Genomic DNA, 25,187 nt, shown 5'->3' on the forward strand with positions numbered 1-25,187 from the left:
GAATTGTCGCGAAGTACTCAGGAACGATGATGGGTCGCATGTGGGACATCCACCGCACTATCCCCATTTAGGGCCTAGTGGTGGCAGAATCCCGGCCCGCGCTTCGAGAAAAAGTTGGGAAAGTCGCGACTTTTTGCGACCACGGACTTCAGGCCCGCAACACCACATATTCATACCCACCATGGCCGGAATCAAGCGCAAATCCGCAGGAAGCAGTGCGCCTGAGGTCAAGGATAAGAGCAAGAAGGTCAAAGTTGACAAGTCGGCGTCAAAGACCAAATCCAAGCACGAGGTCAAGCCAGTAAAGAAGGCAAAGAAGGCCAAGGAAGAGAGCTCTAGCGAACTCGAAGAATCAGACACCAGCGAACAGGACAACGGCTTCTACGGCTTTTCTGCTGCTGACGGCGAGGATGTGCAGATGAGCGATGCGGAAAGCAGTGAAGAAGCTGAAGAGACCAACGGCAAGACACAGAAGTCTAAGAACGAAAGCGATGGCTCCAAAAAGCCCAAGGGCGATGGTGTGGAATCTAAATTGGCAGGATTGAATGGTAAGATTCGATACATTCTCTAATTGACGCCTCTGGTTAACTGTAATTCCAGTAAGCAACTCGCGGGAAGCGCATGCGAAACAAAAAGCACTTGCCAAAGAACGCAAGGCCGCGAAGCCCAATGCGGACATCATTGAGCGCTCCAAAAAACTCTGGGAGAAGCTTAGGCTCAAGTCGCACGTTGACAAGGATGAGAGGAAGGAACTCGTCAAGGAGCTGTTCGACATCATAACTGGCCGGGTCAAAGACTTCGTCTTCAAGCACGACTCTGTGCGTGTCATCCAGACTGCTATCAAATACTCAACCATGGAGCAAAGGAGAATGATTGCCCGCGAACTGAAGGGAGAGTTCAAGGTTCTGGCCGAGGGCAAATACTCCAAGTTTTTGATCGCCAAATTGGTAGAGAAGGGGTGAGTTCGCCGGTCATGTTCCAGGCAATATCCGTACTAATATTTGACAGTGACCCCGAGATTCGCGACCTTATCATCACCGAGTTCTACAGCCATGTCAAGCGCATGATCAACCACCCCGAAGCCGCATGGATAGTCGACGATATCTACCGAGCTGTCGCTACCCCCGAACAGAAGAACCGCCTACTTCGAGAGTGGTACGGACCTGAGTTTTCTATCAAGGGTCTTGGAGCTCAAGGCACAGACAGCGCAGAGCTCTCAGCCATCATAAAGGAGTCGCCTGAGAAGAAGAAGCCAATCATGGACTACTTGGAGAACCAGATCAATTCGCTCATCCAAAAGAAACTGACTGGATTTACCATGCTGCACGACGCTATGCTGCAGTACTTCCTAGTCTGCGAACCCGGCACCGAGCAAGCAAATGATTTCCTTGAGCACCTCAAGCCCGATCCGACACTAAAGGAAGGCGAGGAGGCCGACAATGTGGATCTGCTAAAGAATCTTGCGTTCACCAAATCAGGCTCAAGACTCATGTCACTGTGCTTTGCGTACGGTACTGCAAAAGACCGCAAGCTGTTCTTGCGACCATACAAGGACACTGTTGAGATAATGGCCTACGATCAGCATGCTCACCACGTTCTTCTTGCCGCATTGGCTGTCACAGATGACACCAAGCTCTCTGCGAAATCCGTCTTCAGCGAACTCCTCCCGAACAACGACTCCCTTCCCGAAAAGGTGCTCAACCTTGTGAACGATGCTCGCGCACGTACAGTTCTGTTATACCCATTCGCAGCCGATGCCAAGTGGCTGTTGGACGACAACACTAGGGAGCGATTGGCTGAGATATACGCCATTCGTCAGACAACATCTAAGAAGGACCCAAATGTCCGTCTGCAGGAGATCGCAAAGAACATTGAACCGCAGCTGCTGACAGCAGTCACTGCACGAGCCGCGAACTTTGCCTCGTTTGCATTCGGATTGCAATTCATGGGCGAAGTCCTTGTTGGAGCACCCGAGGTCGAGCCAACTAAGCGCAAGGAGGCCCTGACAGAAGTCGCACGCCTTTCTCAGTCGATTCTGGACTCTTCTCTCCCCGCTTCAGCTGGCGACAACAAAGCTACCAGTCATGGCAAGAACATGCTCAAGATGCTTGTACAAGGCGGCAAATTCGACACAGTCGCGAAGAAGGTTGTTCCTGTTGAGCCCGCTCTTGGTTTTGCAGATTTGCTTTGGCCCCAGATCAAGGACAAGATCGTTGACTGGGCTACTGGCCAAGGGTCGTTTGTTGTTGTGTCGATGACCGAAGCTGAAGGCTTCGCAAAGAAGGATGAGGTGTTGAAAGCATTGAAGAAGGAGAAGAAGGCATTGGAAGCTGCTGCCAACCCTCCAGGCAGCAAGAATGGAGAGCCGAAGGGTAAAAAGCAGAAAAAGGGCGAGAAGTCGGAAGCTGCGCCTCGGGGAAATGCGGGCACAAGAATCTTGCTTGAAAAGTTGTAGAGCGGCCAGCTAGTAGAGTAGGTTTGTCTGAACACATGTCATGATACCCATCTGAGGCTTCTTCTGTCCATCTTTTGGGTCCAAAATCAACCAAGTTTTTTCCATCTACGTCGTGCTACGTTGTGATTATGCACATGTAAGATACTCTAGTATAGGCTGCTGTAATCATCCGAATCGGGTAAAGCATCCGTACCCATATGCAGACACGTTGAGGCGAGATGCATTTGCTGATTTATTTATCAGAGATCTTTCGCTCACTCTTTTGTACCGCCGCAGTTTGATTGTTTCTTCTGTGCTTAGCTCACACCTTCACCGCAATCGAAATCCAGTCGTCATACCAGCAAGTATCACGAAATAGTACCGTTTCTGGCCTCAAGCACCCCACATATGAGATAGTGAGCCAGGGATAATTCAGGAATCACAATACACTATTACCGCAATGTCACCCGAGTTCAGCATCGACGAGTCATCTCTTCCGTCCGTCTTCCAAGCCCAATGGCAATCCAACCCTGATCCAACGGCGCTTCCGTTTCCACGTGACAACCCACCTTTCCCCCTCACCGCAATCGACTGGCAGCAGCTCTCCCTTACGGACGCAGAATTCACACCTCACTCATGGTCCAACCTACACGAACTCATCTCTGCAAACCAGCTCGAAGAGCTCAAACGCTGGCCCAGCTCCCTTAAAGCATATCTCGCATGGACGGCGCACGCCAAAGCAAAATACGGCAGCATAATGACGTACCTCCTCGACCAACGCCTTCACTGGCAGCCCATTGAGGATGACACGGGCGCACTACGTTTTGACGTCGCCAACCCCATGCCCTTTGCCGACACAGCAGACTTCAAGATTCTCCGAAACGACTGGACGTACGCATTTGAAGATGGCATCACGCATATCGTCGTGTGGCTCAAGCAGCGACTCCCCGTTGATGCGGAGGGCGCGCTGAGTACTGAAGGCAAGCGAATGGTGGATGCGTTTGTGGATAAAGAGTTTAGGGCCAAGTCCGGCGAGGACGTGAAGGGTGATAAGGTGATTTGGTTTAAGAATACGACGAATTTGCAGAGTGTGAGGAGTTTGGAGCATGTGCATGTTTTGGTGAGGGAGGTGGAGGCGAGGGTGTTAGAGGGGTGGATGAGGTGAGGATGGGAAAGGTAGTGGAGGGTTGGTATGGTGGTATCCGTGCATTGCACTGCGCTACAGCGTTGGTCCCTATGGGCTTGCAATCTTTTGCGTTGATTAGAGAATTCCAGCTATCATCGCATCTCTCCTAGACTACTGCATGCTAGTGGTTCTTTCTTTGAGTTTCTTTACGGGCTTTACTTTGGTTGATTTTTGTCCAGATTTCTTTCGAGATCCTTTTGGGGTAGCGTTCAAGATAGCTTGAGATAGTAACATCAACATTTTTTCGAACATGACTGCTTACATACACTCAACACTGTTGCATGTGCTATCTTTGGCGTCCGAACAAGCGTGCTAGGATGCATCGTGTGATGAGACATTTTCTCTTCCGGACTCTTACCTCATCTCAATTCTTGTTGATTATAACACGCCCAAAATATAGTACCACCGTAATGATGCATTTGGCACTACTCACTTCGGTCCCAGTACTACTCTTCACTGGCCGGGGCAACCCCGGAACTTTTTGCGAAACGGGCGAATCCGTGGCATAACGGCTGCACAATCTAAAACTATATAATACAGGTTGGAGGCACTATCTTCCATAGGAATTTTACTCTCTATTGCTCAAAGTAAGTATGTGACATGAGATATTTGGCTACGATTGGCGCGCTTTCTGCTTGCATCTCTGCGAGCAGCAACATCCCCGTAAACCCTGTACGGCATTCTTGGGAAGAGCTAAAGTACTGAACAAATTGTTAGCTGACAAACGCATTGGGAACTTCTGAAAGCAGAAATTTCGCGCGATAACCTATGGGTAGGTTCTCAACAGTTGTAATCCTTCGCCTATGCTACGAACGAAAGAAATCGAATGGTTTCTCGCCCTGGACACGAAGCGACGATTACGTGGATCAAAGAAAGACTTGAGGCTCTGAACAAATAATACGACGTCTCTCTCCAGTCTGTCTGGGCCATTGCTCAATTCGCTGGCGCTGTCAATGCTTTTTCGATTGATGGCAGTAAGATGCCAAAGTCCTCATTCTCCTTATTCGAATTTTCTCCGAGTGGGAAAGTAACAGTGCCATTAATGATTGTCAATGGTGGATGTAGCAAGGCATGTTTTTGAGTCTATGGTGTAACGACCGACTTCTTACCAAATTGCAACAATATAGACCGACTATCCAGCAGACCTAGCGGAAAAGATCGCCATTATTGCCCGTAGAATTTGGGATTTTGGTATCAAATGGGCACTTGCCGGCTCTTTAGGCGCCTCTGGAGCTATCTTGTATAGCATCAGTGATGACGGCCCTGTGCAAGGAACGCTTCTTCCTCCCCCACGCCCTCAGGGTCCTTACGTCCCCACACTAAATATCATCAAGGATGTCTCTGAACCTATTGTTGAAACTCTCAAGCGCGGAGAAAACATTAATGCTAGTTTCGATATCTCGACAGGTAAATGCTGATCAGAATTGAAAATGATCTGGCCAATTGGCGACTTGATCCGTAGATGAGCCAAAGAACGAGACTCGTCCGACATCGCGTAGCACAGTTTGGCAGATTGCAAATTAATTTCCCAATGACGTTGATCGATTCGAAGTTCTTTTCCTAATTTTACATCGCAAAGGAATCAGGATCATGCTAAGATTTTATGGACATTTGTAACGTTACCACATCCAATGTCTTTGCAACTGCTGAGTCTGACGACTAAAACAACAAGCTCATTCTCGGTGCTCATACCAATTCAATTATCGCTGGCCCGGGTATCAACGATGACGGCAGTGGTATAAATGCTCTCCTTGAAGTCGCAAGAGCACTTTCAGGATATACAGTCAACAGTGCTGTAACCTCTGCGTTCTGGACTGCCGAAGAATTATACCAGCATCCGGGTTCATCCCACTTTCTCCAGACCCTGTCTGCAGCAGAGAAATCTAAGATTCGCGCTTATCTAAACTTTGATATGGTATGTTGCCGGCCCTGAACAGGACCAATATTCCGCCAAAGGCCCTCATCCTTACATATTATATTTAGATTGCTTCACCCAACTACGTCAATGCTATCTATGACGGCGACGGTAAGGCGTTTGGCACCGCTGGCCCCTCTGGTTCAGCCGAATTACAAGCATTATCCCAAAAAATACTTTCAAGCTGCTGGTCAGAATTATACCGCGGCTCAATTTGACGGCCGTTCTGATTACGAAGCGTTTCTTAACGAGGGAATTCCAGTTGGCGGGACCTTTACTGGTGCAAAAATAATAAGACTGCTGAAGAAGTTGTAATGTTTGGTGGAGAGGCTGGTAGTCCGTACGACTCCTGTTACCACACAGCGTGCGATACTGTTAACAACCTTAACATGGATGCCCTTGTGCTGCGTACCATGGGTGTCGCAGAGGCAGTTGCTATGTATGCAATTTCTTGGGCGGGTTTCCCAAAGAGAGAGAAGCTGCAAGTACTGTTAAGAAGAACGTAGCCAGGGCTAGGAGAAGCAGTGAAGGGCATGAACATGTCGGCGGCTGCGCACATAGTTACTCATGGATATGATTGATAGCGGCCTTGTAATAGGTGCAATGAGATGCATTTTTCAGATGCATACTGCAACCTCGTTCTTTCTTTCTTGCAGTTGTAGATATCTTGTTTTTCTCTTCCAATGCTTTTGTCTCAAAGAGAGAATTTCGAGGCCTTTATCTACGCTTCTGAGGGAAATTTACCAATAGCAAAAACAAAGGAAAATATGTTGCTCCTTTTCTCTATCATCCAACCGGATGCAAAGTAGTTTCAGTGGCCATGCTCGGATGTCGTTGTACACCTGTGACTGATTCGACAGTACTTCCGCACCTATAGAAGAGGCACCTAAGATAACTGCGACTAATGCTAGCTGGTTTCCGCAAGCATACATAGCACTGTGCTATACTTCTTCACCTCACACTCACATGGCTAGATACGCAATACTATCTATGTTTTATTTTAAGGGAAAGCGTCGAGTAGAGACCTGTAAAGAAAACCTCCTGGTAGGATTGAAAAATGTATATTTGTACCAAAATTATAGCCACTATATTCGAATGCGAGATGAAAACGAGTGATCTAGAGATCCATACTGCAAATCCAGACTCTGCCGGACCCAACACCAACGCCAACCATGGTCCCGCAAACGGCCGAACGTGACGGTCGGTACTCCGACGGTACCCATAGCATGTTTTTCCCATCATGCTGAATCCATATGCCGTCTGAACTAAAGCCAGTCCCCAGATCTGTCGAGCGGCGCGTCGGCCCTGGGAAATCCATTGTGCTGGGCAACGACATCTCTAAGGTCTGAATGTTGATGGTGCCTGTTTCAGTAACAAGTCGAGCACCAGTGACATCAAATGAGAGTTCGAAGACGGGATTGTCAACGGTGACCGTCTCCAGACATGTGCCACTGCTGACGTCCCACAGCTTTATAGTCAGGTCGCTAGACGACGACGCCAGCCGGGGTTTTGGGTCGTGGGAGAAAGCCACAGAGGTAACCGTGCTACCATGACCTTCCAGAGTTTGTAGGCATGCGCCACTATTCGTATCCCATATCTTGATAGTGCTATCACTGGATGCCGAAGCTAGCCACATCTCATCAGGTGAGAAAGCCACGGACCTCACAGTGCCGCTGTGGCCCTCGAGTTTCTGCAGACCCGTGTTGTTTGCATCCCACACTTTGACGGTTTTGTCACCCGACGCTGATGCCAGCCACTTCGAGTCGTGCGAGATGGCGATGGACTTAACAGTACTAATATGACCCTCGAACGTCTGCAGACACGTGCCATTTGGATCCCATACCTTGACAGTCCCATCACCAGACGCTGATATTATCCGTGTTGAGTCGTGTGAGAAGGCCACGGAGTTTGCCCAATCGTTGTGTCCCTTGAGGGTCTGCATGCACGTACCGCTACTTGTGTTCCACACCTTAATCGTGTGGTCTTCTGACCCGGAAACTAGCTGCGACGAGTCATGAGAGAAGGCTACAGACCTGACAGTAAGACGATGGCCGTTGAGTGTCTTCAAACACGTGCCGCTGCTTACATCCCATATCCTAATAGTAGTATCAAAGGAGGCTGATGCTAGCCGTGTCGAGTTGTGCGAGAAAGCCACGGACCTAATATTACCGCTATGACCCCTCAGCGTCTTTAGACACGTGCCAGTACCTGTGTCCCATAATTTGATAGTTCTGTCACCCGAAGCTGATGCAAGCCGTTTTGAGTCGTGTGAGAAGGCCACCGAGTTCACCCAGTCACTATGTCCTTCTAGCGTCTGTAGACACAGGCCGCTATTTCTTGTATCCCACAGCTTGATAGTACTGTCTTCCGATGCTGATGCCAGTCGTGTTGAGTCATGCGAGAATGTTATAGAGGTGACATAATCCTCATGGCCCTCAAACGTCTGCAGGCACTCGCCACTGCTGACGTCCCACACCTTCACAGTTCGGTCTTCAGATCCTGATGCCAGTCGTGTTGAGTCGTGCGAGAAGGTCACACAAGTGACATCACTGCCATGGTTCTCGAGCGTTTGCAGACACGCGCTCCATCCCTCGCTCAATACTGGCCTGATCTTGATCGTGTCCAGCTTTTCTTGCTCGAACAATTGCCTGATCAAACTGCCCGTTGGGCTGAAGAGGATTGCGGATGCATAAGTCTGAAGAGGGTAACCCTCAATCGCTCCCCTGTGGTACATGATGAATCTGCGCGCATCTTCAACAATCTGGATAAGCTCTTCTTGGTTGCGCATTCCCTACCAGCATCAGTATAGTCACGTCAACGCATGATCTGGGCAACCTACCTGCGCTAAAGACCACAGTTTTGTCATCGAAACGACGCCTCTACCTACACCTCTGCATAGACTAAGTCCTTCTAGCCAATAAAGGTACTTCTCCCTCAGAAACTCGCCAACTCGGTCTGCAACTTGTGAAGGTTCCGGCTTCGAGTCGTACAGATGGTCAATCCAGTAGACGCATGAATATCGCGACTCAGCGAGCGGATCTGGACCATTTGTTTCGATGTCCTCGACAGGATATGCTGGCGCTTCCAAACTGTACATATCCTTGCCTAATGTTCTGTCTAGAATGGACAACGACCTTGAAAACATGTTCTGATGGACGTCTTCGATCGTATCTACAAAGACTTCGCTATTGAATGCCTTCGCGAAGAGAAAGTCCTTTGCGGACTGATGCACAAAGTAGACTGTGTCTTCTCGCAATGTGAGAAAGGATCCACAGTAGCCGATAATCTGCTGCCTCGTCTCTAGGTCATTTACGTCTTCAAGTTGCTCCACCAGTGCAAACAATTCAGAGATCGTGACAGGTCGATACAAGATAGCAACAGAAGCCAGTACATGCTGGCAGATCTCGGCGGAGTCTGACTCGCTTATCTGGTCCATCATTCGCCCATACAAAGAATCCAGTGTAGGTGGGAATACTGAAGCTAGCTTCTTTAGCACGCTCCATTTTGGTGTCTTCCTCAGATCCTGGCACACCAACGCCACCCAGAGGAAGGTATCGCCGGCGTTCGACCTCAAGTGCTGCAGTACAGCGTCGCGAATTTCTGCCTTGTATTGCTTTTCCCGCGCCAGCTGATCCACCTTACGTTCTATAAAGAGATCAACTGCTGCTGAAACTGACTCCGCGTTCAACTCGAGGCTCAAGGTCGCTTGGTGTCCTGCCTGCTGCTCTAGGTGCTCTTCAATTTCTGGCCAGTTACGGCTCGAAACTATCCATTTCACTCGGGGAGATATAGATGAATGCCTGGCGATGAACTCTAGGAGGTGGGGTCGATCAGTGACGCACTCGTCGAGCGCATCGATGATCAAATACGTTGGGCGCAGGTGTAGGTCATGAAGTGTGTCTTCGAGGATTTCCGACAAAACCACCCAAGCATTCGCGTCTTCAAAGGAGGCCTTTCCAGCAGTCTCATACTTCCTGAGAACGTGCGACATAAGAGATGGTTGTTGAGTAACGAGCATGTATAGTAGGCCTCGTAGCACAGCCGTGGCACTATTTATTCGTGGGTCGGCTGCTTGACAAAAGAAATACGCTAGAAGAGTGCTTTGGGGAGTGAAGGTCTGCTGCAGTTCGTTGATGATGCCGCAGAGCAACATCGTCTTCCCTTTACCAGGATCTCCCTTTATCCATAGCAGCTGAGTGTGTGGGTTCTGTGTGTGCTGGTGCTGTTGCCATTGCTGGAAAGTGGTGTTGTTGAGAACCCAGCGGTAGGAGTCTGCTAGCAGTCCGCCCTTTGTATCCTCGATACGTTTCTTATCATCATAAGGGTCACTGGAACGCAAGTCGCGGACGCAGTCTTTCAACTTTCGTATCTTGTCATGCAGCCGTCCGAAAGCTGCCTTTTCGCCCTCGCCATATATAGGCGCAATATCAACATCACAGATACCTGACAATGAGTATGCCATATCTTCTTCTAGTTTAGTCTGTCTGTGCCCTCTCCAACGCAGGCGCTCTTCGATGTCGAACTGGGCAAGTGTGCCTTGGAGCACTTGGGGTGGGATGCCAGTAATCTTGCTGATCAATGGCGTTAGCGACGTCTTATCACCAAGCATTTCTCCCTCTCGAGTAAAAAACTCTACTTTGCTCGGTGCAAGAAGCTCTTGAAGCGTCCACCCGCGTGTGAACCAACGACTTGACCTAAAGGCAGGCTCCCAGGGCTGGGCAAACATCTCATCTGATCTTTGCTCATTTGCCAAAACGTCAGGTAGGTACACGTAGCACTTGGTCGCGTTTTGGTACCAGCGAAACATAGACCTAATTGCTGTAGAGAGCTCATTCAGGTCTGTCTTGTCGATGCAGCATGTGTCAACCCAGAAGTACTGCAACTTATCCTTTCGTGCCTGGTCTCCGCAGAAGCGAATCTTCTCATAGCCAAGCTTATGCTTGCTATCAGCCTTTGTGATGTCACTAAAGGTCACCTCCTCTGTGTCCGCCCCCCAGGTATGTGAGAGTATCGCATAAGGTGGTATCGCGTCGTCATCGAAGCTGGTAATCGTAAGGTTACCATCTTCTCCGTACTCTAGAAGACGCATCAGCTCGTGAAGGAATGCGGTGGGCGCGCGATAGAAACGAGACGTGATAAGCTCCGTGTGGCAGCCTAGCACTTTAGTGTGACGAAGGTACGGTAGCCTGGTCGTGCCGTGCGCTGTACTTGGATGTCGGTGTGATAGAAGGGTAGTGGTTAACCGCGTGACACTAGTTATCGTGATAGTAGATGAGCGCTCCGAGAAACCCAAGTTGAAATTAATGCGCCGTGTTGTTTTTCTATTGTAGGAGCGGCATTAGGCGTGCCAACAGCTGATGCGCGCCCATGTGCCCTTTTCCGCAGGATCGCAGGACAGAAGCGAGGTCTCCGCATCGAATATCCGCTCCAGCCGCCATAGTATGCTATTGTGGAAGTTAGTGTAACCACAAACCACCCCGTGTGGGTAGGAATCATAGTTCGGTGACTTCAATAAGTAGTTGCCAGCCACACAACTGAATGATTTTAAACACCTACATATCATACATACCTCTTCGACCGACACTTATTACCACCATTCGTCCGGATCTCACTTCAAGTAATGATCATCGATAAGCCAATATACTGCATTCTGCGCATGTGACGGCCGTGCATATCAAGTGGTACTCAATTAGCTGAGGTGACCAAGACGCTCACTCTCCGAGGATAAATCCATCATTCCCTTCTAAATTAATGGAGTCTTTCATTTTCTTCCTCTGGCGACGAAAGCCGTAATGTTCACTCTATTCCGTCATAATCCGTTTCAAGTGGTACATTGTGAAGCTGTGCGACACAACATGGATCCGTCTGAAGTCGCCGATGACGCTTCGTTCAAAGAGTACGACTCTTTGATCGCTGGTGCAGGCTTCGGTGGTGTATACCAGCTTAAGATTCTCCGAGATGCTGGCTACAGTGTCAAGCTTGTGGAACAAGGATCAGATTACGGAGGCATTTGGTACTAGAACCGGTATTCCGGTGCACGCGTCGATAGTGCTGTTCCCAGCTATGAAATCTCTGATCCAGCATTATGGAAAGAATGGACATGGAAGCAACGTTTTCCAGGCAGCGAGGAGCTCCGCGACTATTTCCAAAACGTGGCCAAGGTATGGGACCTGAGGAAGGACACGGAGTTCAATAACTTTGTGTCGTCAGCGGCTTGGGGTGACGATGATGCGAAATGGGCTCTGAAGACTAATACCGGGATGACTTACAAAGTGAAGTTCCTACTGCTGAACACGGGTTTTGCAGCGAAGCGGTATATTCCCAACTGGAAAGGAATAAAGTCTTTCAAAGGTTAGCATGCATATATGTCTCTATGAAGCCTACTAACCACTTGCGCTAGGAACCTTCTTACACCCATCGAATTGGCCTCATGAAGAGCCTGACTTCCGAGCCAAGAAGGTGGCTGTTATCGGCACTGGATCAACTGGCATTCAATTGGCTCAAGAGCTAAGCAAGGTTGCGGGCCATCTTACTGGGTTCTAATGGACGCTGCATATATCTTTGCCAATGGAACAAGTGAACTACGAGGCTCCCCAACAAGCAATTCCCAAGCCCAATTATTCAAAGCTTTTTGCTGAATGACCAGGTAGCTTTTCAGGTTTCTCTTTTAATTTTCTTCCACGCTCAACCTTTGATGATACTCCAGAACAACGACTAAAAACATATGAAGAATTATGGAAACAAGAAGACTTCAAGTTCTGGCTTGCGAAATACAACGACATGCTTTTCACTCAAGAAGCTAATCGTGAAGCATACAACTTCTGGCGGGACAAGACACGAGCTAGGATCAAAGAACCTAAGGTTGCGGACATTCTTGCACCGATGGAACAACCTTACGCCTTTGGATGTAAACGCATCTCGCTGGAGAATGACTACATTAAGATGTACGAAAAACCGAACGTCTCTTTGGTTGACATCCGTGACAAGGGTACACCGATCCAGGAAATTACTGAGACCAGAATTAAAACCATTGATAATGAGTACGAGTTTGACTACATCATCAGCACGACGGGATACGAGGTAACCACAGGAGGTTTGAAACAGATCGACATCCGCAGCTCGTTGGGCGAAAGTTTGAGTGAACACTGGAAAGACGACACAAAGACGTATCTCGGCATGGCAGTGGCAGGCTTCCCTAATATGTTTTTCACATACGGCCCGCAAGCCCCAACTACCTTGTGCAATGAACCAACGTGTGCTGAGCTACAGGGCAACTAGATTTTACAAATGATCAACTACGTGGAGTGAAATTCGCTCCGCAAGATTCAGGCACATGAGCGGAGTGAAGATGAATGGAAGGAGTTTATATGGAAGCTTGCGAACGCATCCTTACTACTGAGCGCTAAAAGAAGAATAAACTAACTTTATGGTAGTGATATATGGGCACCAATATTCCAGGGAAGACCAGGGAGTCATTGATCTATCTTGGTAGAGTGCCGAATTATTACCATATTATCTACGAAACGGAAGCGAGCGTGTATGTTGATTTCGATATGTCGTAAAAACCGCTATATTTATTTGTATATAAGCCTCACCTAGTGAAATGCTGAAGATTGCTCCATCCATACTCTAGCTGAAGTGTGACTCTCGATGTCGATTGGTGAGACTGTTCGACTAAGTGTGCTAGCTCACCTAAAAGACCCCTATCAACTAAGGAATATTAGCACTCATTCAGCAGCAGATAATAAATTCCCGTTATCGCTCTTAATAATGATGTGATTAAGAGATGGGCGCAACAAAATTTAATCTTGGTGGGTCTGTATTCGCACACATGCACTAAAATCACGTCATGAACTAGTTCTTGTAGAATATTTAAGGAAAAAGCGCACTGACTATTGGTAGTCTATCTACAAGTTTGTCACTATCATTGTCACCTACTAAGAATGGCTTTTAACTTTGGTTCTCTACTACTTGCAGGTAGTCTACTCCTTTATGGCGCGCTGTCCAATTCTGGAGGTTCTCGTCAATGCTTGCTGTGCCAAGGTCCTACCACCAGCGCTTCATTAAACGCACCAAACCTGCTGCAACCAGGAAAGAGGCCGAACTTTGTCTTCATAATGACAGACGACCAAGACCTACAAATGAACTCGTTAGACTACCAACCCGCAATCCGAAAACACTTTTCTTCCCAGGGGGTCACATACAAAAATCATTTCGTAACAATGTCTGTATGTTGTCCTTCACGGGTTTCGTTATGGACGGGCATGGCGGGGCACAACACCAATGTTACAGATGTCTCCCCACCATTTGGTAGACTGACCTCTTCATTTTTGTGGCAAATCTAACAGTCAAAACAGGTGGTTATCCGAAGTTCATAGAGAGAGGATTCAATGATAATTACCTGCCTGTTTGGCTTCAGGAAGCAGGGTACAATACCTACTACACTGGGAAGTTGATGAACTCTCATTCCGTGTCAACTTATAACAACCCATATCCAAATGCGTGGAATGGATCCGATTGTGCGTTTGAGCTCTCTTGTTACTTTTCAAGATTCTATACTAAGTCCTCCAAGTCTTGATCGACCCAGGGACATACGTCTACAACAACGCCACAATGCAGCGCAACAGAGAACCCCCAAAGAATTATCCCGGGCAGTACAGCACAGATCTTATTACTAACAAATCTATTGGCTTCCTCGAAGAGGCGGCAAAATCACATGCACCGTTCTTTCTTGGAGTTATGCCTATCGCTCCTCACTCAGAAACCACCTTTGAGGATGGCAAGGCTGTCTTTAACCCACCTGTACCTGCGGAGCGATACAAGGATTTGTACCATGGGGTCAAGGTGCCACGCACGCCAAATTTCAACCCTGAGATGGTAAGCAGCACTGAAATCTATAGCGGCTATCTTTAACATGTAAATACAGGCAAGTGGTGCGAGTTACGTGAAAGGCTTACCACGACTAAATGATACCGTTCTTGCTTATAACGACGAATTCTATCGGCTTCGACTTGCAGCGCTCGCATCTGTTGATGACCTTATCGAGGCAGTAGTGAACAAACTCGAAGCTATGAATGTCTTGGAAAACACATTCATCTTCTACACTGCAGACAATGGCTTCCACATTGGTCAACACCGTCTCAGCCCAGGCAAATGCTCTTCATATGAAGAAGATATCAGCGTACCTATGTTCATTCGTGGACCAGGTGTGCCCAAAGGCCATACTATTGAGCTTCCAACTACCCACACCGATATTGCGCCTACAATACTCAAACTCGCGAACATTCCACTGCGAAAGCAATTTGATGGAACACCTATGCCTATAGCTACTGCGGACATTGAAGATGCCAAAATCGAGCATGTCAATGTGGAGTTCTGGGGTCCAAGCCTCGGCGAGGGACTTTACAGCGGTAATGCCAAGTTACCAAACAATACATATAAGAGTCTGCGCATTGTATCGCCTGATTATGACATATCATATACAGTATGGTGCACTAATGAACATGAGCTCTATGACATGAAGGTTAGCCGTCCCGCGTCTGCCTCCGGATGCTGTGCCTGATTCTGACTGTGACCAGACCGATCTTCACCAGATGCACAATCTATGGGGATCAAATAGCTCAATCGGAAATTTCAAGATCGATGCTTTGCAAACGCGACTTGATGCGCTCACCATGGTGCTCAAGTCATGCAAGGGCGAGGTATGTGTGAAACCGTGGAAAACCTTGCATCCCCAATGCAATGTCAACACACTAGGAGACGCCATGCACGAGAAGTATGACTATTTCTACTCAGTGCAACCAAAAGTTTCTTTTGATATGTGTGCTTTGGGTTACCTTCTCGAGGTTGAAGGTCCGCAGAAGGCGAATGTATTGAGTAACGAGTACTCCTATAGAGACAACACCCATTGGAGCGATTGGGCTTAGAATCCAAAGTTAACACAACATTAGCCATATTTACAGCGCTCTATATGAATGGCTATCTTTCCATATTAGATAATAAAAGAAATACTATTCTACCATACTTCCTTTGCTTTCCTGTAAAACATAATGATGAGCAACCGTCACTAAGAATATTTCTTTTCCAGGACATGGGCGCAGTGAGTAACTATGCTAGTCCAAATGTGGACCAGGTATCTACAATTTCAACTAATAGCTCGCATGGTAGACTTGGTTGATGGCGCTTCAATATATTGGCAATCACTGATGCCAATCTGGTCGGAGTAACGACGATATTCTATTTTAATATAAATAAGATGATTGATAGTTTTATCATTCTTATGAGCATAGGGTATATCAATGGAGATGAGTATCCATTCCATAAATAGGCGCGCTCATTCCGGTCATTTTGCAGATTACTTCCAATACCTTTGCCAGTGCTCTCTTTCTACGAGGTTTACAAATTTCTCTTTCAAGTAACACATCCGACTCCAATCCATGAATTCGCAGGTCCTTCGTCAGCGAAGTGGGTGATGAATTATATTTTCCTGACTGAATCCGACAGAGTAGAAGATTTCTAGGAAAACAGACCTAACGTGTAGAAATAAGTACAGTTCGATACCGTAGACGTCTTGTTCGTCAGAACTATCTTCCTCAATGATGAAAATCAGTTTATCATGATCACTGACACTGACGATGGCAGAAGTTTGATGAACCGCTTTCAGACCGTATCTCTAGCCTTGGATATAGAATCTATACTTAGAGTGGCGGTGAGAATGCATTATAAAGTATAAAAACTACTGTTTTCAGGACTTCAGTTGGGATAAATCATATCACCCTTCCACGGAACATACCGTTGGACCCCTGAACCACTCGTTCGCTCGATATAGTAGCCAGCAAGAGCATACCCTACCGGATATCTCACCTGATATATCATCGCTGGCCGAAGCACCGAAGTTGCGTCACGGTGGGGTAGTGGTGTGAGATCTCAGTGTTCTCTCAAACGTGATTTTGAGGAGCCACTCTCAAATAGCTACTAGTAAAAAAATACTATGATCATGTTTAGTGCTGAGTTTCTTGATATCCGTACATCTGAAGTAACGTAACATTGGCATAATAGAGAACTCTGATTGACTATATGTCCGACATGGGCTGACACGAGAGTAGCATTGCTATATCATAATTTGAACTAAGGTCAGCTTAGGTGGTTCTAATAGCTCAGGGCCTATTCTCGGTCAACCACTGTGAGAAGATATAAAACAGCTGCTTTTTTTAACCTATTCTCTTTACTACATTCTACAACATTCTTCAGTGAAGTCTAAACTACATCTTCTCCCTTGGAGACCCTAATCTAAAACAACTCAACGGCTACAAGATCCCGTAACTACCTCAACAAGATAAAGGTTTCAGTCGCTGTTCTTGCGCTACTCGACACCCTCGTCCCTTGAGCCTATTGTGCTGGCTACGCTTGTACTTCAGGGTCCGGCAGCACTGACCCAAGTTGCGGTCTTGGGTTGAAATATCGTGTATGTTTAAGGATCTCTTCATATGTTCATCATCCTTTTACTAATGAATTTTGGGAACGTGTAGGTATGTAGGTCAAATGCTGGAACGCACAAGAAAGAAAAATGCTATAGCGAGTTCCCAGACCAACGCAGTTGGGATTCCTTGCGTACGTAGTGCGCATAGCCCATGCGTGAATATGGCCACCCTATGGACCGCCTCGCTAGTAAAATAAGCGCTGCAGGGTCAGCTGGTGTGGTTTTAAGCCAGTTTTTGGCGAATTGATATGAATTCCTCGATAGATTCACTATAGCATCTCAATACATATGTCGTGGTGATTTCTAACTCGTTTTGCTGCTACCTTGTCATTGCTAAAAGAGATTGATCTCAAGGAACGAAATGCGCAAGGTCAACACTGAGTGTGACATAGTTTTAGATCTGCGTGCATATCGGAGAAACACCTACTTTTCTACGTGCATGCATGGAGTGAATCTAAGTAGAAACCCTGAAACTATGACGAAGGATAACTCAAACCATGACTGGATTTGGGCTAGGCTGTAATGTGGGCAAGGATAAAAGGACCAGTTGCTTAACTACTGGGTGGTCGTTGATTCTCGACCATAATGCGGGGAACTTCATAAGGACTAAGGGTGAGAAGCGGGGTTAAGAATCTACTATTCTTGACTATATTTGGCACCACAGGAGCATAAAGGCAACCGGGTATTATACCCAGCTCAACTGCAGCCAGACCTCAGAAATAATATCGAGTATAATACTTTGGACAAAATCACAACAAGATCGAGGCGGACTTCTCAGCATGGCGTCCAAAGACGGTGGAAAACTTCGATTTGATAACAGGGTAGTGATCATTACCGGTACTGGAGGAGGTATAGGCCGGGAGCATGCGAAGCTGTTTGGCCGCCTTGGTGCCAATGTCGTTGAATGATCTCTTTGAAGATTCCACGAAGGAGACTTTGGCCTTTATAACAGGAGATGGAGGGAATGCAATTGCGGCTTTTGGATCTGTCGCTGACCGCGAAACATGCGAGGCTATTGTCGCGACTGCCATTAAACAATACGGACGTGTCGATGTGCTCATCAATAATGCTGGAATTGATATCGCAAAGCCCTTCGAAGATATGGCTCTCGATGACCTCTCGCGAACATTTGATGTGCATGTCATGGGCAGCTGGCACCTGTCACAGTTTGTGTGGCCACACATGAAAAAAGCAGGATACGGCAAGATAGTCATGGTATGCTCCAGCTCCATATTCGGTATGCCGTCCAATAGTGCGTACGTCACCGCCAAAGGTGTCACGGGCCGGGACGGCCGCCAAAAGGGACAGGTATCAAAACAGTATATAGTACAAGTTGTCCATCTCGGAACTGTGGGAGGTGAGGCTAAGTACAGAATCCCAGCCAAGGCGCTATACCCAAACGGGGTAAGTGAGCTCTGGCAACGGCAGCGCCATAACAAAAGGTGCGCTGTATGGGTTGATGCGTTCCCTGGCATACGAAGAAAGAGAATTTGGGATCAAAGTAAATGCTCTTGGGCCAGTGGCATTCACGCCAATGGCCAAAACGATCCTTCCTGAATCACAATGGGATCGGGCGGCCCAGGCGTTACCTGCGTGGACTACTTCGCCCGTCTGCGCCTGGCTAGCCCACGAAGCCAATGAAGATACCGGCAAAATGATTACCAGTTATGGCCGCAGTATAGGTCGGATGTTCCTTGCCGAAACGAAGGGAGTCTTCTGCGGAACTGGAGAATATACCATCGACACAGTGAAGGCCCACTATGAAGAAGCGCGCGATGAGGCTGGATATATCGTCCCGACCTCTGTGGAAGATGAGAGTAAAAGATTAGAAGGATTTGCACTGTATGATACCCAGGAGAGGCCACTAGACTTTTTTAAGTAATAGCTAAAATCATCTAGCAGTCTTAGTCGCCAAGATAGATGTCGTAGTTCGAATCACACCCTTCCAATAAGCATCATTACTAGAACTGTGCTGAAATTAATAATGAACGTGGACATTGTGTATTACCCACCAACCTAACTCTGCTGTCTTCGTTTCGCTTATTGCTATCTTCTGCACAATAATCCGACGCCTCATATGGTCGACGTCAGCCTTTTTCCTTACACAGAATGATTCTTCGTCTGGCCAAAAACCTCTAGGAAGAAAAGTGGTAGAAGTAAGCCCCCCTAATCTAGGATAGCGATCTTGGAGAACCTCTAATGTCTTCATGACACGATGGCTGTTGATCAAATATTGGAAACTTTTTTCGAGTTTGCCTGTACAGAGGATGAAGGCCACCCAGAGCACGGCATACAACCCTAGAGCAATGCAACAAAGTTTCGCTGTCCGCGAATACGACTACATATGGCTCTTTGCCATATACCCAAGACTTATCGCACTGTCGTCCTGCTTTTGAAGTCAAAACATTCCTCAATTCATTCTCCGAAGTCAGACAATATGAAGCATGTCTTATCAATGATTATCCCACTTGTCGGTAGCTCACTAACAGGGTTAGAGCCTAATCTTCCTTACTAAGGGAGAAATTCATCGTACCATCACTAGTCACGATGTTATACTTGTAGAGTACTTAGCGAGATGTAGTAAAAAATAGTGTTAGTTGGCTGTCTCTGCGACACACTGATTCTGGCTTCTGATTCAATCGAAGCTACCTTGCGGGCCCGCGATAAGAAGTCACTAGCCTCGGCTTTTCTAAATTGATGAAAAAAAATTAGGATAGCACCATTGGTGCTTTGAAAACTAGTGTGGGGTTAAACCAAACGCGAATAGGAAGGTAGGGTCGGGATGAGAGGCTGCTTCCCCGCAATTGTGGGGTTGAAGCTAGCGTGCAACGGCGACTAGCTACCCCAAAGTAGAGAGCCCGTGGCAGTTCATGCAAAAATCGCAATAATCTTAACACAAAAGCTGCCAAGATGTAGAACAGGTGCCGACCGGCTAGGAACGCGTAATGAAAAGTGGACTAGCGGGGCAGACATTAATCAAGGCTCGGGTATCGCTTTTTTGGGAATGGCGCATCTCTGGTTCAATATATTTATTCTTGCAGCCATATCTCTTTCTGTTGTAACGAAGAGACGTCTCAACATGCAGTGGAAGAGCCTCTTTAGCTATAGTGTCGTATTCGGAGGGGCGCAAGCTCTTGACTGCTCGCCTTCCAGCATCCAGTCCGTGCTTTCTGCAAATGCTAGTGTAAACTGGGCACACCCACTCCAGGAAAATTCAACTTTACAGGTGCCCAAGGGAGACACTGGCTATCCAACAAACCCAATCGGGCTTCCAGCTTTATGTGCTATTTCTATACAAGTCCAGTCTATTGGTAATACGACTTATGGATTTGGACTATTGCTACCAGAATTATGGAATAGTCGATTTTTAGCAGTCGGCAATGGAGGGTTTGGAGGAGGTATCAACTGGGAAGACATGGTAAGTCTATAGCTCGCATGAATGAGGTCACTATTGCTAACCATTGCACACACAGGGACCTGGCAGTCGTTATGGGTTTGCGACCATGTCAACAGATACTGGCCACAATTCATCCACAGGAGACGGATCCTGGGCATACCGACAACCAGACAAGATCGAGAATTGGGGACATCGGGCTATGCACGGATCCGTAGTGACAGCCAAGCTGATTGTCTCTGCGTATTATTCAAAAGACATCTCGTACAATTACTATGCCGGTTGCTCAACAGGAGGCCGACAGGGGTTGAAAGAAGCTGAGAGATACCCTGAGGACTTCGACGGTATCATTGCAGGTGCCCCTGCTTGGTGGACAACTCACCTGCAGCCGTGGACGATCAAAGTGGCAATGTACAATTTGCCAACCACAGCTGATCATCACATCCCACCTTCTAAGTTCAGTGCTATCGGTAAAGAGGTGATGAAGCAGTGTGATGTCCAAGATGGCGTCAAAGATACTATCATCTCAGACCCGCAAGGCTGTAACTTCCGCCCAGAAGAGCTCCTATGTGGTCAGAACGTCAAAAACACTAGTACTGCCGGTTGTCTCACTGCCCCTCAACTATCGACCTTGACCAAGATCTACTCAGACTCCTGGAGTGAGAATCAAACATTTACCTTCCCGCATCTCTACTATGGAAGTGAACCTCAATGGGCACTCCTCTCTAGCGACCTACCAAATCCACTTGGCACCGACTACGTCCGCTACTTTTTGAATTTTGGCGCAGATTGGTCGCCGTACGAATACAACGAAAGCATCCAGCGTCTTGCCGACGCCACAGATCCTGGAAACGCAAATGTCAAGTTCGATCTCTCAGCTTTCCATGCCAGGGGTGGCAAGATTCTGTCATATCACGGCATGAGTGACGGACTGATACCCACAGGTTCAGCAACATACTTTTACAACCAGGTCGTTCGCGAACTTAAGCCACGTGGCATTGAGGTTGACGACTTCTTCCGCTTCTTCCTTGTGCCAGGAATGGGTCATTGCTCAGGTACCTTCCCCACAGTCAATGCACCGTGGTACTTTGCAGGGCCCAATCAAGCTTCAGCGTTAGGTCCTACAGTATACAGTGTACCTGGCTTCAAGGATGCTGATCACGATGCCATGCTCGCAATGATGAGGTGGGTCGAGGAGGGCAAGGGGCCTGATTATATCATCGGCACAAAGTATGCCAACGAGGCTACCCAGATAGGGATAACGAGGCAGCGTCCGTTGTGCATGTATCCAAAGCAGGCTAAGTATAATGGAAGTGGGGATGTAAGTGCGGCAAGCAGTTGGAGTTGCAAATCCTTGTATGGGTAAAATCTACTACATACGCACTCTTTTTCGAATACCCAGCTCCTGATAAGACACCTTGCACGCAGCTGTAGATATATATATCAATAAATCTGAGATTATGGTTTGAATTGTTATAATTAAGGTGACATATATTATACTCTGGAAACATACGATCTGTTAGTACGAAGGCACCAGTACCGGTGATGAGAAACATGGGCTTCTGATAAAGGGTCAATGGTAATAAAGCAATGCCGAACTGCAGCGGAAAGACAAGCACACCAATGTAGTAGACCTAACCTTCCCTTTGCACATCTCCCTGTCCCACAGCATGCATGATCGTTGCTCTTAGTCCGCCTCTTCGTTTCAGAGCATTCAGCTCCAGATCCCCAATTGCTCGATTCAGGATCCAGATGTTGTTTTTTGAGCATACTCCCTGTTAAAATTGATGATCATTGAAGGAAGTTCGGGCTTCCGCATAAGTCTGCTATCTCCGACGAAGGAAGCAAGGGCGGAGAAAAGGTATGATGACTGTATAAAGCTCAATGAGATGGTTGCACCATGAAGAGAGCCACTGAGCTGAGTGGGAGTCTTACATACACTGTACCCGCCGATGATTGGAAGTATAGTTGCGCAATCTGATAGATTCGAATAATAAATCCGGACAGGAATCTATGAAAATATACCTTCAATCTGTCACATAAATGAGCTGTGGCTAACGTCACCTGTTATGCAAAGGTTTGTTATTTGTGAGTCTTTTTGAATTGTTAAGATGAACACAATTCGAACCGTTAGCTCCCCGTTCGAGATTCTTCACGAACATCACGAGCCCATCGACATGATCTATAGTTTTAATATTACCTATGTCATTTACGGTTCTCTTGGATACAGCTTTGAAGAAATGTCTTCCTTTACAACTTGACAGAAGATTTTTAACAACAGCGGTTGCTCAACTGACGGACTAGGCGTTGCGAGAACACTATTCTTTGTAAGACACTCCCCGCGAATAGATGAGACTATGTGGTGTTGCAGCACCATAAGTCCCGGGCCTTATCCGTCCTCATGCCCTATAGGCGGCTTTTAGATAGGACGTTAAATCTAAACACACACACACATACACACACATATATATACACAGAAGATTTCCAGGCTGATGGCTATCGTCGTTGCATTACGTCAAGTTCAATTCATATTCATCTAATGTATCTTAAAACTCGCTTTTTACTCTCTCAACTCTAGGTAAAGTATTCGAATGCGAAAAAGGATGTTCCCAAGGGGTTCTAAAAGCTTGTACAGCGAAAGAAACGCTCTATGATGTAGAGTATGTTTTTTCCGGGCACCGCTCAGGGCATGATTGTTATCTCTGGTATAACTAAGTAGGAATCTTTTGGTAGACGATTTTATTTTGAGAGATATTCAACCGACGGTTGATGAGTTGAATGAAGTGCGCGCAGTTATTAGCTGGTTGAAGCCGTAGCGAAATTAATGTGATGAAAGGGTGTTAGTAAATGCTGATAATTCGGGTGATACGAAGCCCCCTGATCTCCTTGACTTGTTTATTATTACGGTGGTATTATTGGATATAGGACTAAGAGAATAAAGGTGTTTTTATAAAGCTGATAACATTCTCCTAAAAAAAAGTATAACTATGAATGAAATCGGTGCTAGCGCGATGATAGATCGACACTTAGGTCTTTGTACTATGTACTCGAAAAGCACCTTATCCACCTTGACTAATTCCTGGAATAAATTCTCTAAGGAAGCCCCATCGACTTATATCCTTCCATCCCTTCTTTTGCCAGTCGTTTGCCGGTCTTGGATAGAGATCTACGACACTAATCAAGCTATTATCATGGGAAATAACTGGAAAGATGTTGTCGTATACGTCAAACTCAATCATTTTCTCGATGCTGTGTGTTGCTTCCGACGCTGATAAGTGCCGCCTTCCTTCGGCTGCAGTCGGATTGAAGAATGGCAAAGTGCGACTCTTTTTGGGGTGAATTGAAAGGAACATCTCGACAGGGCATTTCGCTGGCGGTTGGGTCAGAGCATGCTCTAATGGGTTCGGATCAATTTCTCCAGGCAAGGGCACATATTTATTTGGACGGAACTGACCACCGTGGTGTGCCACATCTCCGCCCATGAATATAAATGTCGGAGGATCAACTGTAGTTCTGGCAAGACCCGAAATGTGCCCAAATCCATGGCTAGGCGTATCCAATAAGTAAAAACTTCCATCTCCGTACAAGTCAATTGCGTCAAATTTTCCAATTTTGAGCCCTTGGCCTTCTTTCCTGAAGTCGATCTTGTTGAGCGCACGGCCTATCCATGCTCTCTCATCTACCCGAGATTCCGGAACGGTGGGGAACACGGGTAAATGATGGGATTTGAAACCTGATCCAACAATAATATCTGTCGACTGAGGAAAGGTGTTAGGGTCGCCGACGTGGTCGAAATGCCAGTGAGACCAGACAATGCCTCCCACACTGGCCAAATCCTGACCGTTCTCACGTAGTATAGTTGCGACATCCTTTTCCACCTCGATAATACAGCCTACCTGCATGGCTGCTTCTATAAAGGTAGTTAGGCTGTTTTCCTAGTCTTTGCGAATATTGAGGTTGAAGAGCAAAGTAGCGTATTTGTGAGTACTGGTAGGATGTTCGATCAGGAAGGCGAAACTGACGCAATGCATCTCTTCAGTACCAGGAATGATAGGGTCTATAAATGCTGCACCCGGAAATTTACCCATCCGGCTAGTTGTGTTGATTATGGCCACCTTGACCGTGCTTTTCGACTCTGGAATATAGAGCTCCGGAGGGCTGCGTACATCTTCCATCTTTGAGCTGATCGTAAGTGGATCTGTAGGCTGAGAGCACAACTGTCGGTGTTTGTGTGGCTCTGAAGCACGCATTCATGCTTTTTCCTTTGCCCAGTCGTATTTAGAAACCCGGCACAATTTAACAATACCGAGAAGGTATAAGAGATACAGACACCGAAAGACGCATGCGCAAACACGATGGACGCATGCGCAAACACGAAAGACACATGCGCAAACACGATAGACGATAGAAAAGGTAAAGTAGGTAGAAGATTAACACTTATATATATCTAGCGGATCTAGTAGACCCTGCACATTATCTCAAGCTAAGCACACTTTAACTATACCTTATTCTTAAGATTCTTTAGCGGACCAATGATGTCTGTAGGCGCTGGTAACCAACCCCCGCTCGTACCGTCGACACTTCCACAGAAGCTAGTCTAATGAAAGTGTTTGTGTTCGCTAAGTGCTTCCGGATCGCATAGGTATTGCTTGCGCGCTGTCATGGGTCTCACCACCTAACCAGATAAGAACACAAGGCTCGGTTATATAGAGCTCCCATCAGTTGTACCTATGGATCGTGTTTCATGTTGTAGTTTTGATCAATGCAAATAGCACTAAT

The 25,187-nt window shown here is 47.0% G+C and overlaps 9 protein-coding genes across 9 annotated transcripts; 7 read left to right on the top strand and 2 right to left on the bottom strand.

The window, feature by feature from the left end:
• Positions 1-418: 418 nt before the first annotated feature.
• COCCADRAFT_107502 (uncharacterized protein) lies at positions 419-2,455 on the top strand (the record flags this gene model as incomplete). Its single annotated transcript, XM_007718436.1, has 3 exons — positions 419-548; positions 601-958; positions 1,009-2,455. The coding sequence occupies 3 exons, from the start codon at positions 419-421 to the stop codon at positions 2,453-2,455; spliced, it is 1,935 nt and encodes a 644-aa protein (XP_007716626.1).
• Positions 2,456-2,894: 439 nt separating this feature from the next.
• On the top strand, positions 2,895-3,599 carry COCCADRAFT_107494 (uncharacterized protein; the record flags this gene model as incomplete). The annotated part of the gene is made up of 1 exon (XM_007718437.1): positions 2,895-3,599. One exon carries the CDS (start codon positions 2,895-2,897, stop codon positions 3,597-3,599), a length of 705 nt encoding a protein of 234 aa, XP_007716627.1.
• Positions 3,600-4,220: 621 nt separating this feature from the next.
• Positions 4,221-6,112, top strand: COCCADRAFT_40512 (uncharacterized protein; the record flags this gene model as incomplete). Its single annotated transcript, XM_007718438.1, has 7 exons — positions 4,221-4,292; positions 4,537-4,689; positions 4,748-4,972; positions 5,293-5,535; positions 5,604-5,725; positions 5,798-5,974; positions 6,022-6,112. The coding sequence occupies 7 exons, from the start codon at positions 4,221-4,223 to the stop codon at positions 6,110-6,112; spliced, it is 1,083 nt and encodes a 360-aa protein (XP_007716628.1).
• Positions 6,113-6,652: 540 nt separating this feature from the next.
• COCCADRAFT_8666 (uncharacterized protein) lies at positions 6,653-10,624 on the bottom strand (the record flags this gene model as incomplete). The annotated part of the gene is made up of 2 exons (XM_007718439.1): positions 6,653-8,326; positions 8,375-10,624. 2 exons carry the CDS (start codon positions 10,622-10,624, stop codon positions 6,653-6,655), a joined length of 3,924 nt encoding a protein of 1,307 aa, XP_007716629.1.
• Positions 10,625-11,390: 766 nt separating this feature from the next.
• COCCADRAFT_40514 (uncharacterized protein) lies at positions 11,391-13,097 on the top strand (the record flags this gene model as incomplete). Its single annotated transcript, XM_007718440.1, has 5 exons — positions 11,391-11,548; positions 11,585-11,886; positions 11,936-12,071; positions 12,186-12,790; positions 12,994-13,097. The coding sequence occupies 5 exons, from the start codon at positions 11,391-11,393 to the stop codon at positions 13,095-13,097; spliced, it is 1,305 nt and encodes a 434-aa protein (XP_007716630.1).
• A 555-nt stretch (positions 13,098-13,652) lies between these two features.
• On the top strand, positions 13,653-15,461 carry COCCADRAFT_107495 (uncharacterized protein; the record flags this gene model as incomplete). The annotated part of the gene is made up of 5 exons (XM_007718441.1): positions 13,653-13,845; positions 13,893-14,054; positions 14,108-14,412; positions 14,462-15,058; positions 15,114-15,461. The coding sequence occupies 5 exons, from the start codon at positions 13,653-13,655 to the stop codon at positions 15,459-15,461; spliced, it is 1,605 nt and encodes a 534-aa protein (XP_007716631.1).
• Positions 15,462-17,793: 2,332 nt separating this feature from the next.
• On the top strand, positions 17,794-18,896 carry COCCADRAFT_107508 (uncharacterized protein; the record flags this gene model as incomplete). Its single annotated transcript, XM_007718442.1, has 3 exons — positions 17,794-17,863; positions 17,934-18,287; positions 18,457-18,896. The coding sequence occupies 3 exons, from the start codon at positions 17,794-17,796 to the stop codon at positions 18,894-18,896; spliced, it is 864 nt and encodes a 287-aa protein (XP_007716632.1).
• A 1,197-nt stretch (positions 18,897-20,093) lies between these two features.
• On the top strand, positions 20,094-21,774 carry COCCADRAFT_107501 (uncharacterized protein; the record flags this gene model as incomplete). Its single annotated transcript, XM_007718443.1, has 2 exons — positions 20,094-20,432; positions 20,488-21,774. 2 exons carry the CDS (start codon positions 20,094-20,096, stop codon positions 21,772-21,774), a joined length of 1,626 nt encoding a protein of 541 aa, XP_007716633.1.
• Positions 21,775-23,467: 1,693 nt separating this feature from the next.
• COCCADRAFT_8671 (uncharacterized protein) lies at positions 23,468-24,583 on the bottom strand (the record flags this gene model as incomplete). Its single annotated transcript, XM_007718444.1, has 2 exons — positions 23,468-24,318; positions 24,397-24,583. The coding sequence occupies 2 exons, from the start codon at positions 24,581-24,583 to the stop codon at positions 23,468-23,470; spliced, it is 1,038 nt and encodes a 345-aa protein (XP_007716634.1).
• Positions 24,584-25,187: the final 604 nt, after the last annotated feature.

Source organism: Bipolaris zeicola (assembly GCF_000523435.1).
Source record: "Bipolaris zeicola 26-R-13 unplaced genomic scaffold scaffold_232, whole genome shotgun sequence".
NCBI classification, from domain to species: Eukaryota; Fungi; Ascomycota; class Dothideomycetes; order Pleosporales; family Pleosporaceae; genus Bipolaris; species Bipolaris zeicola.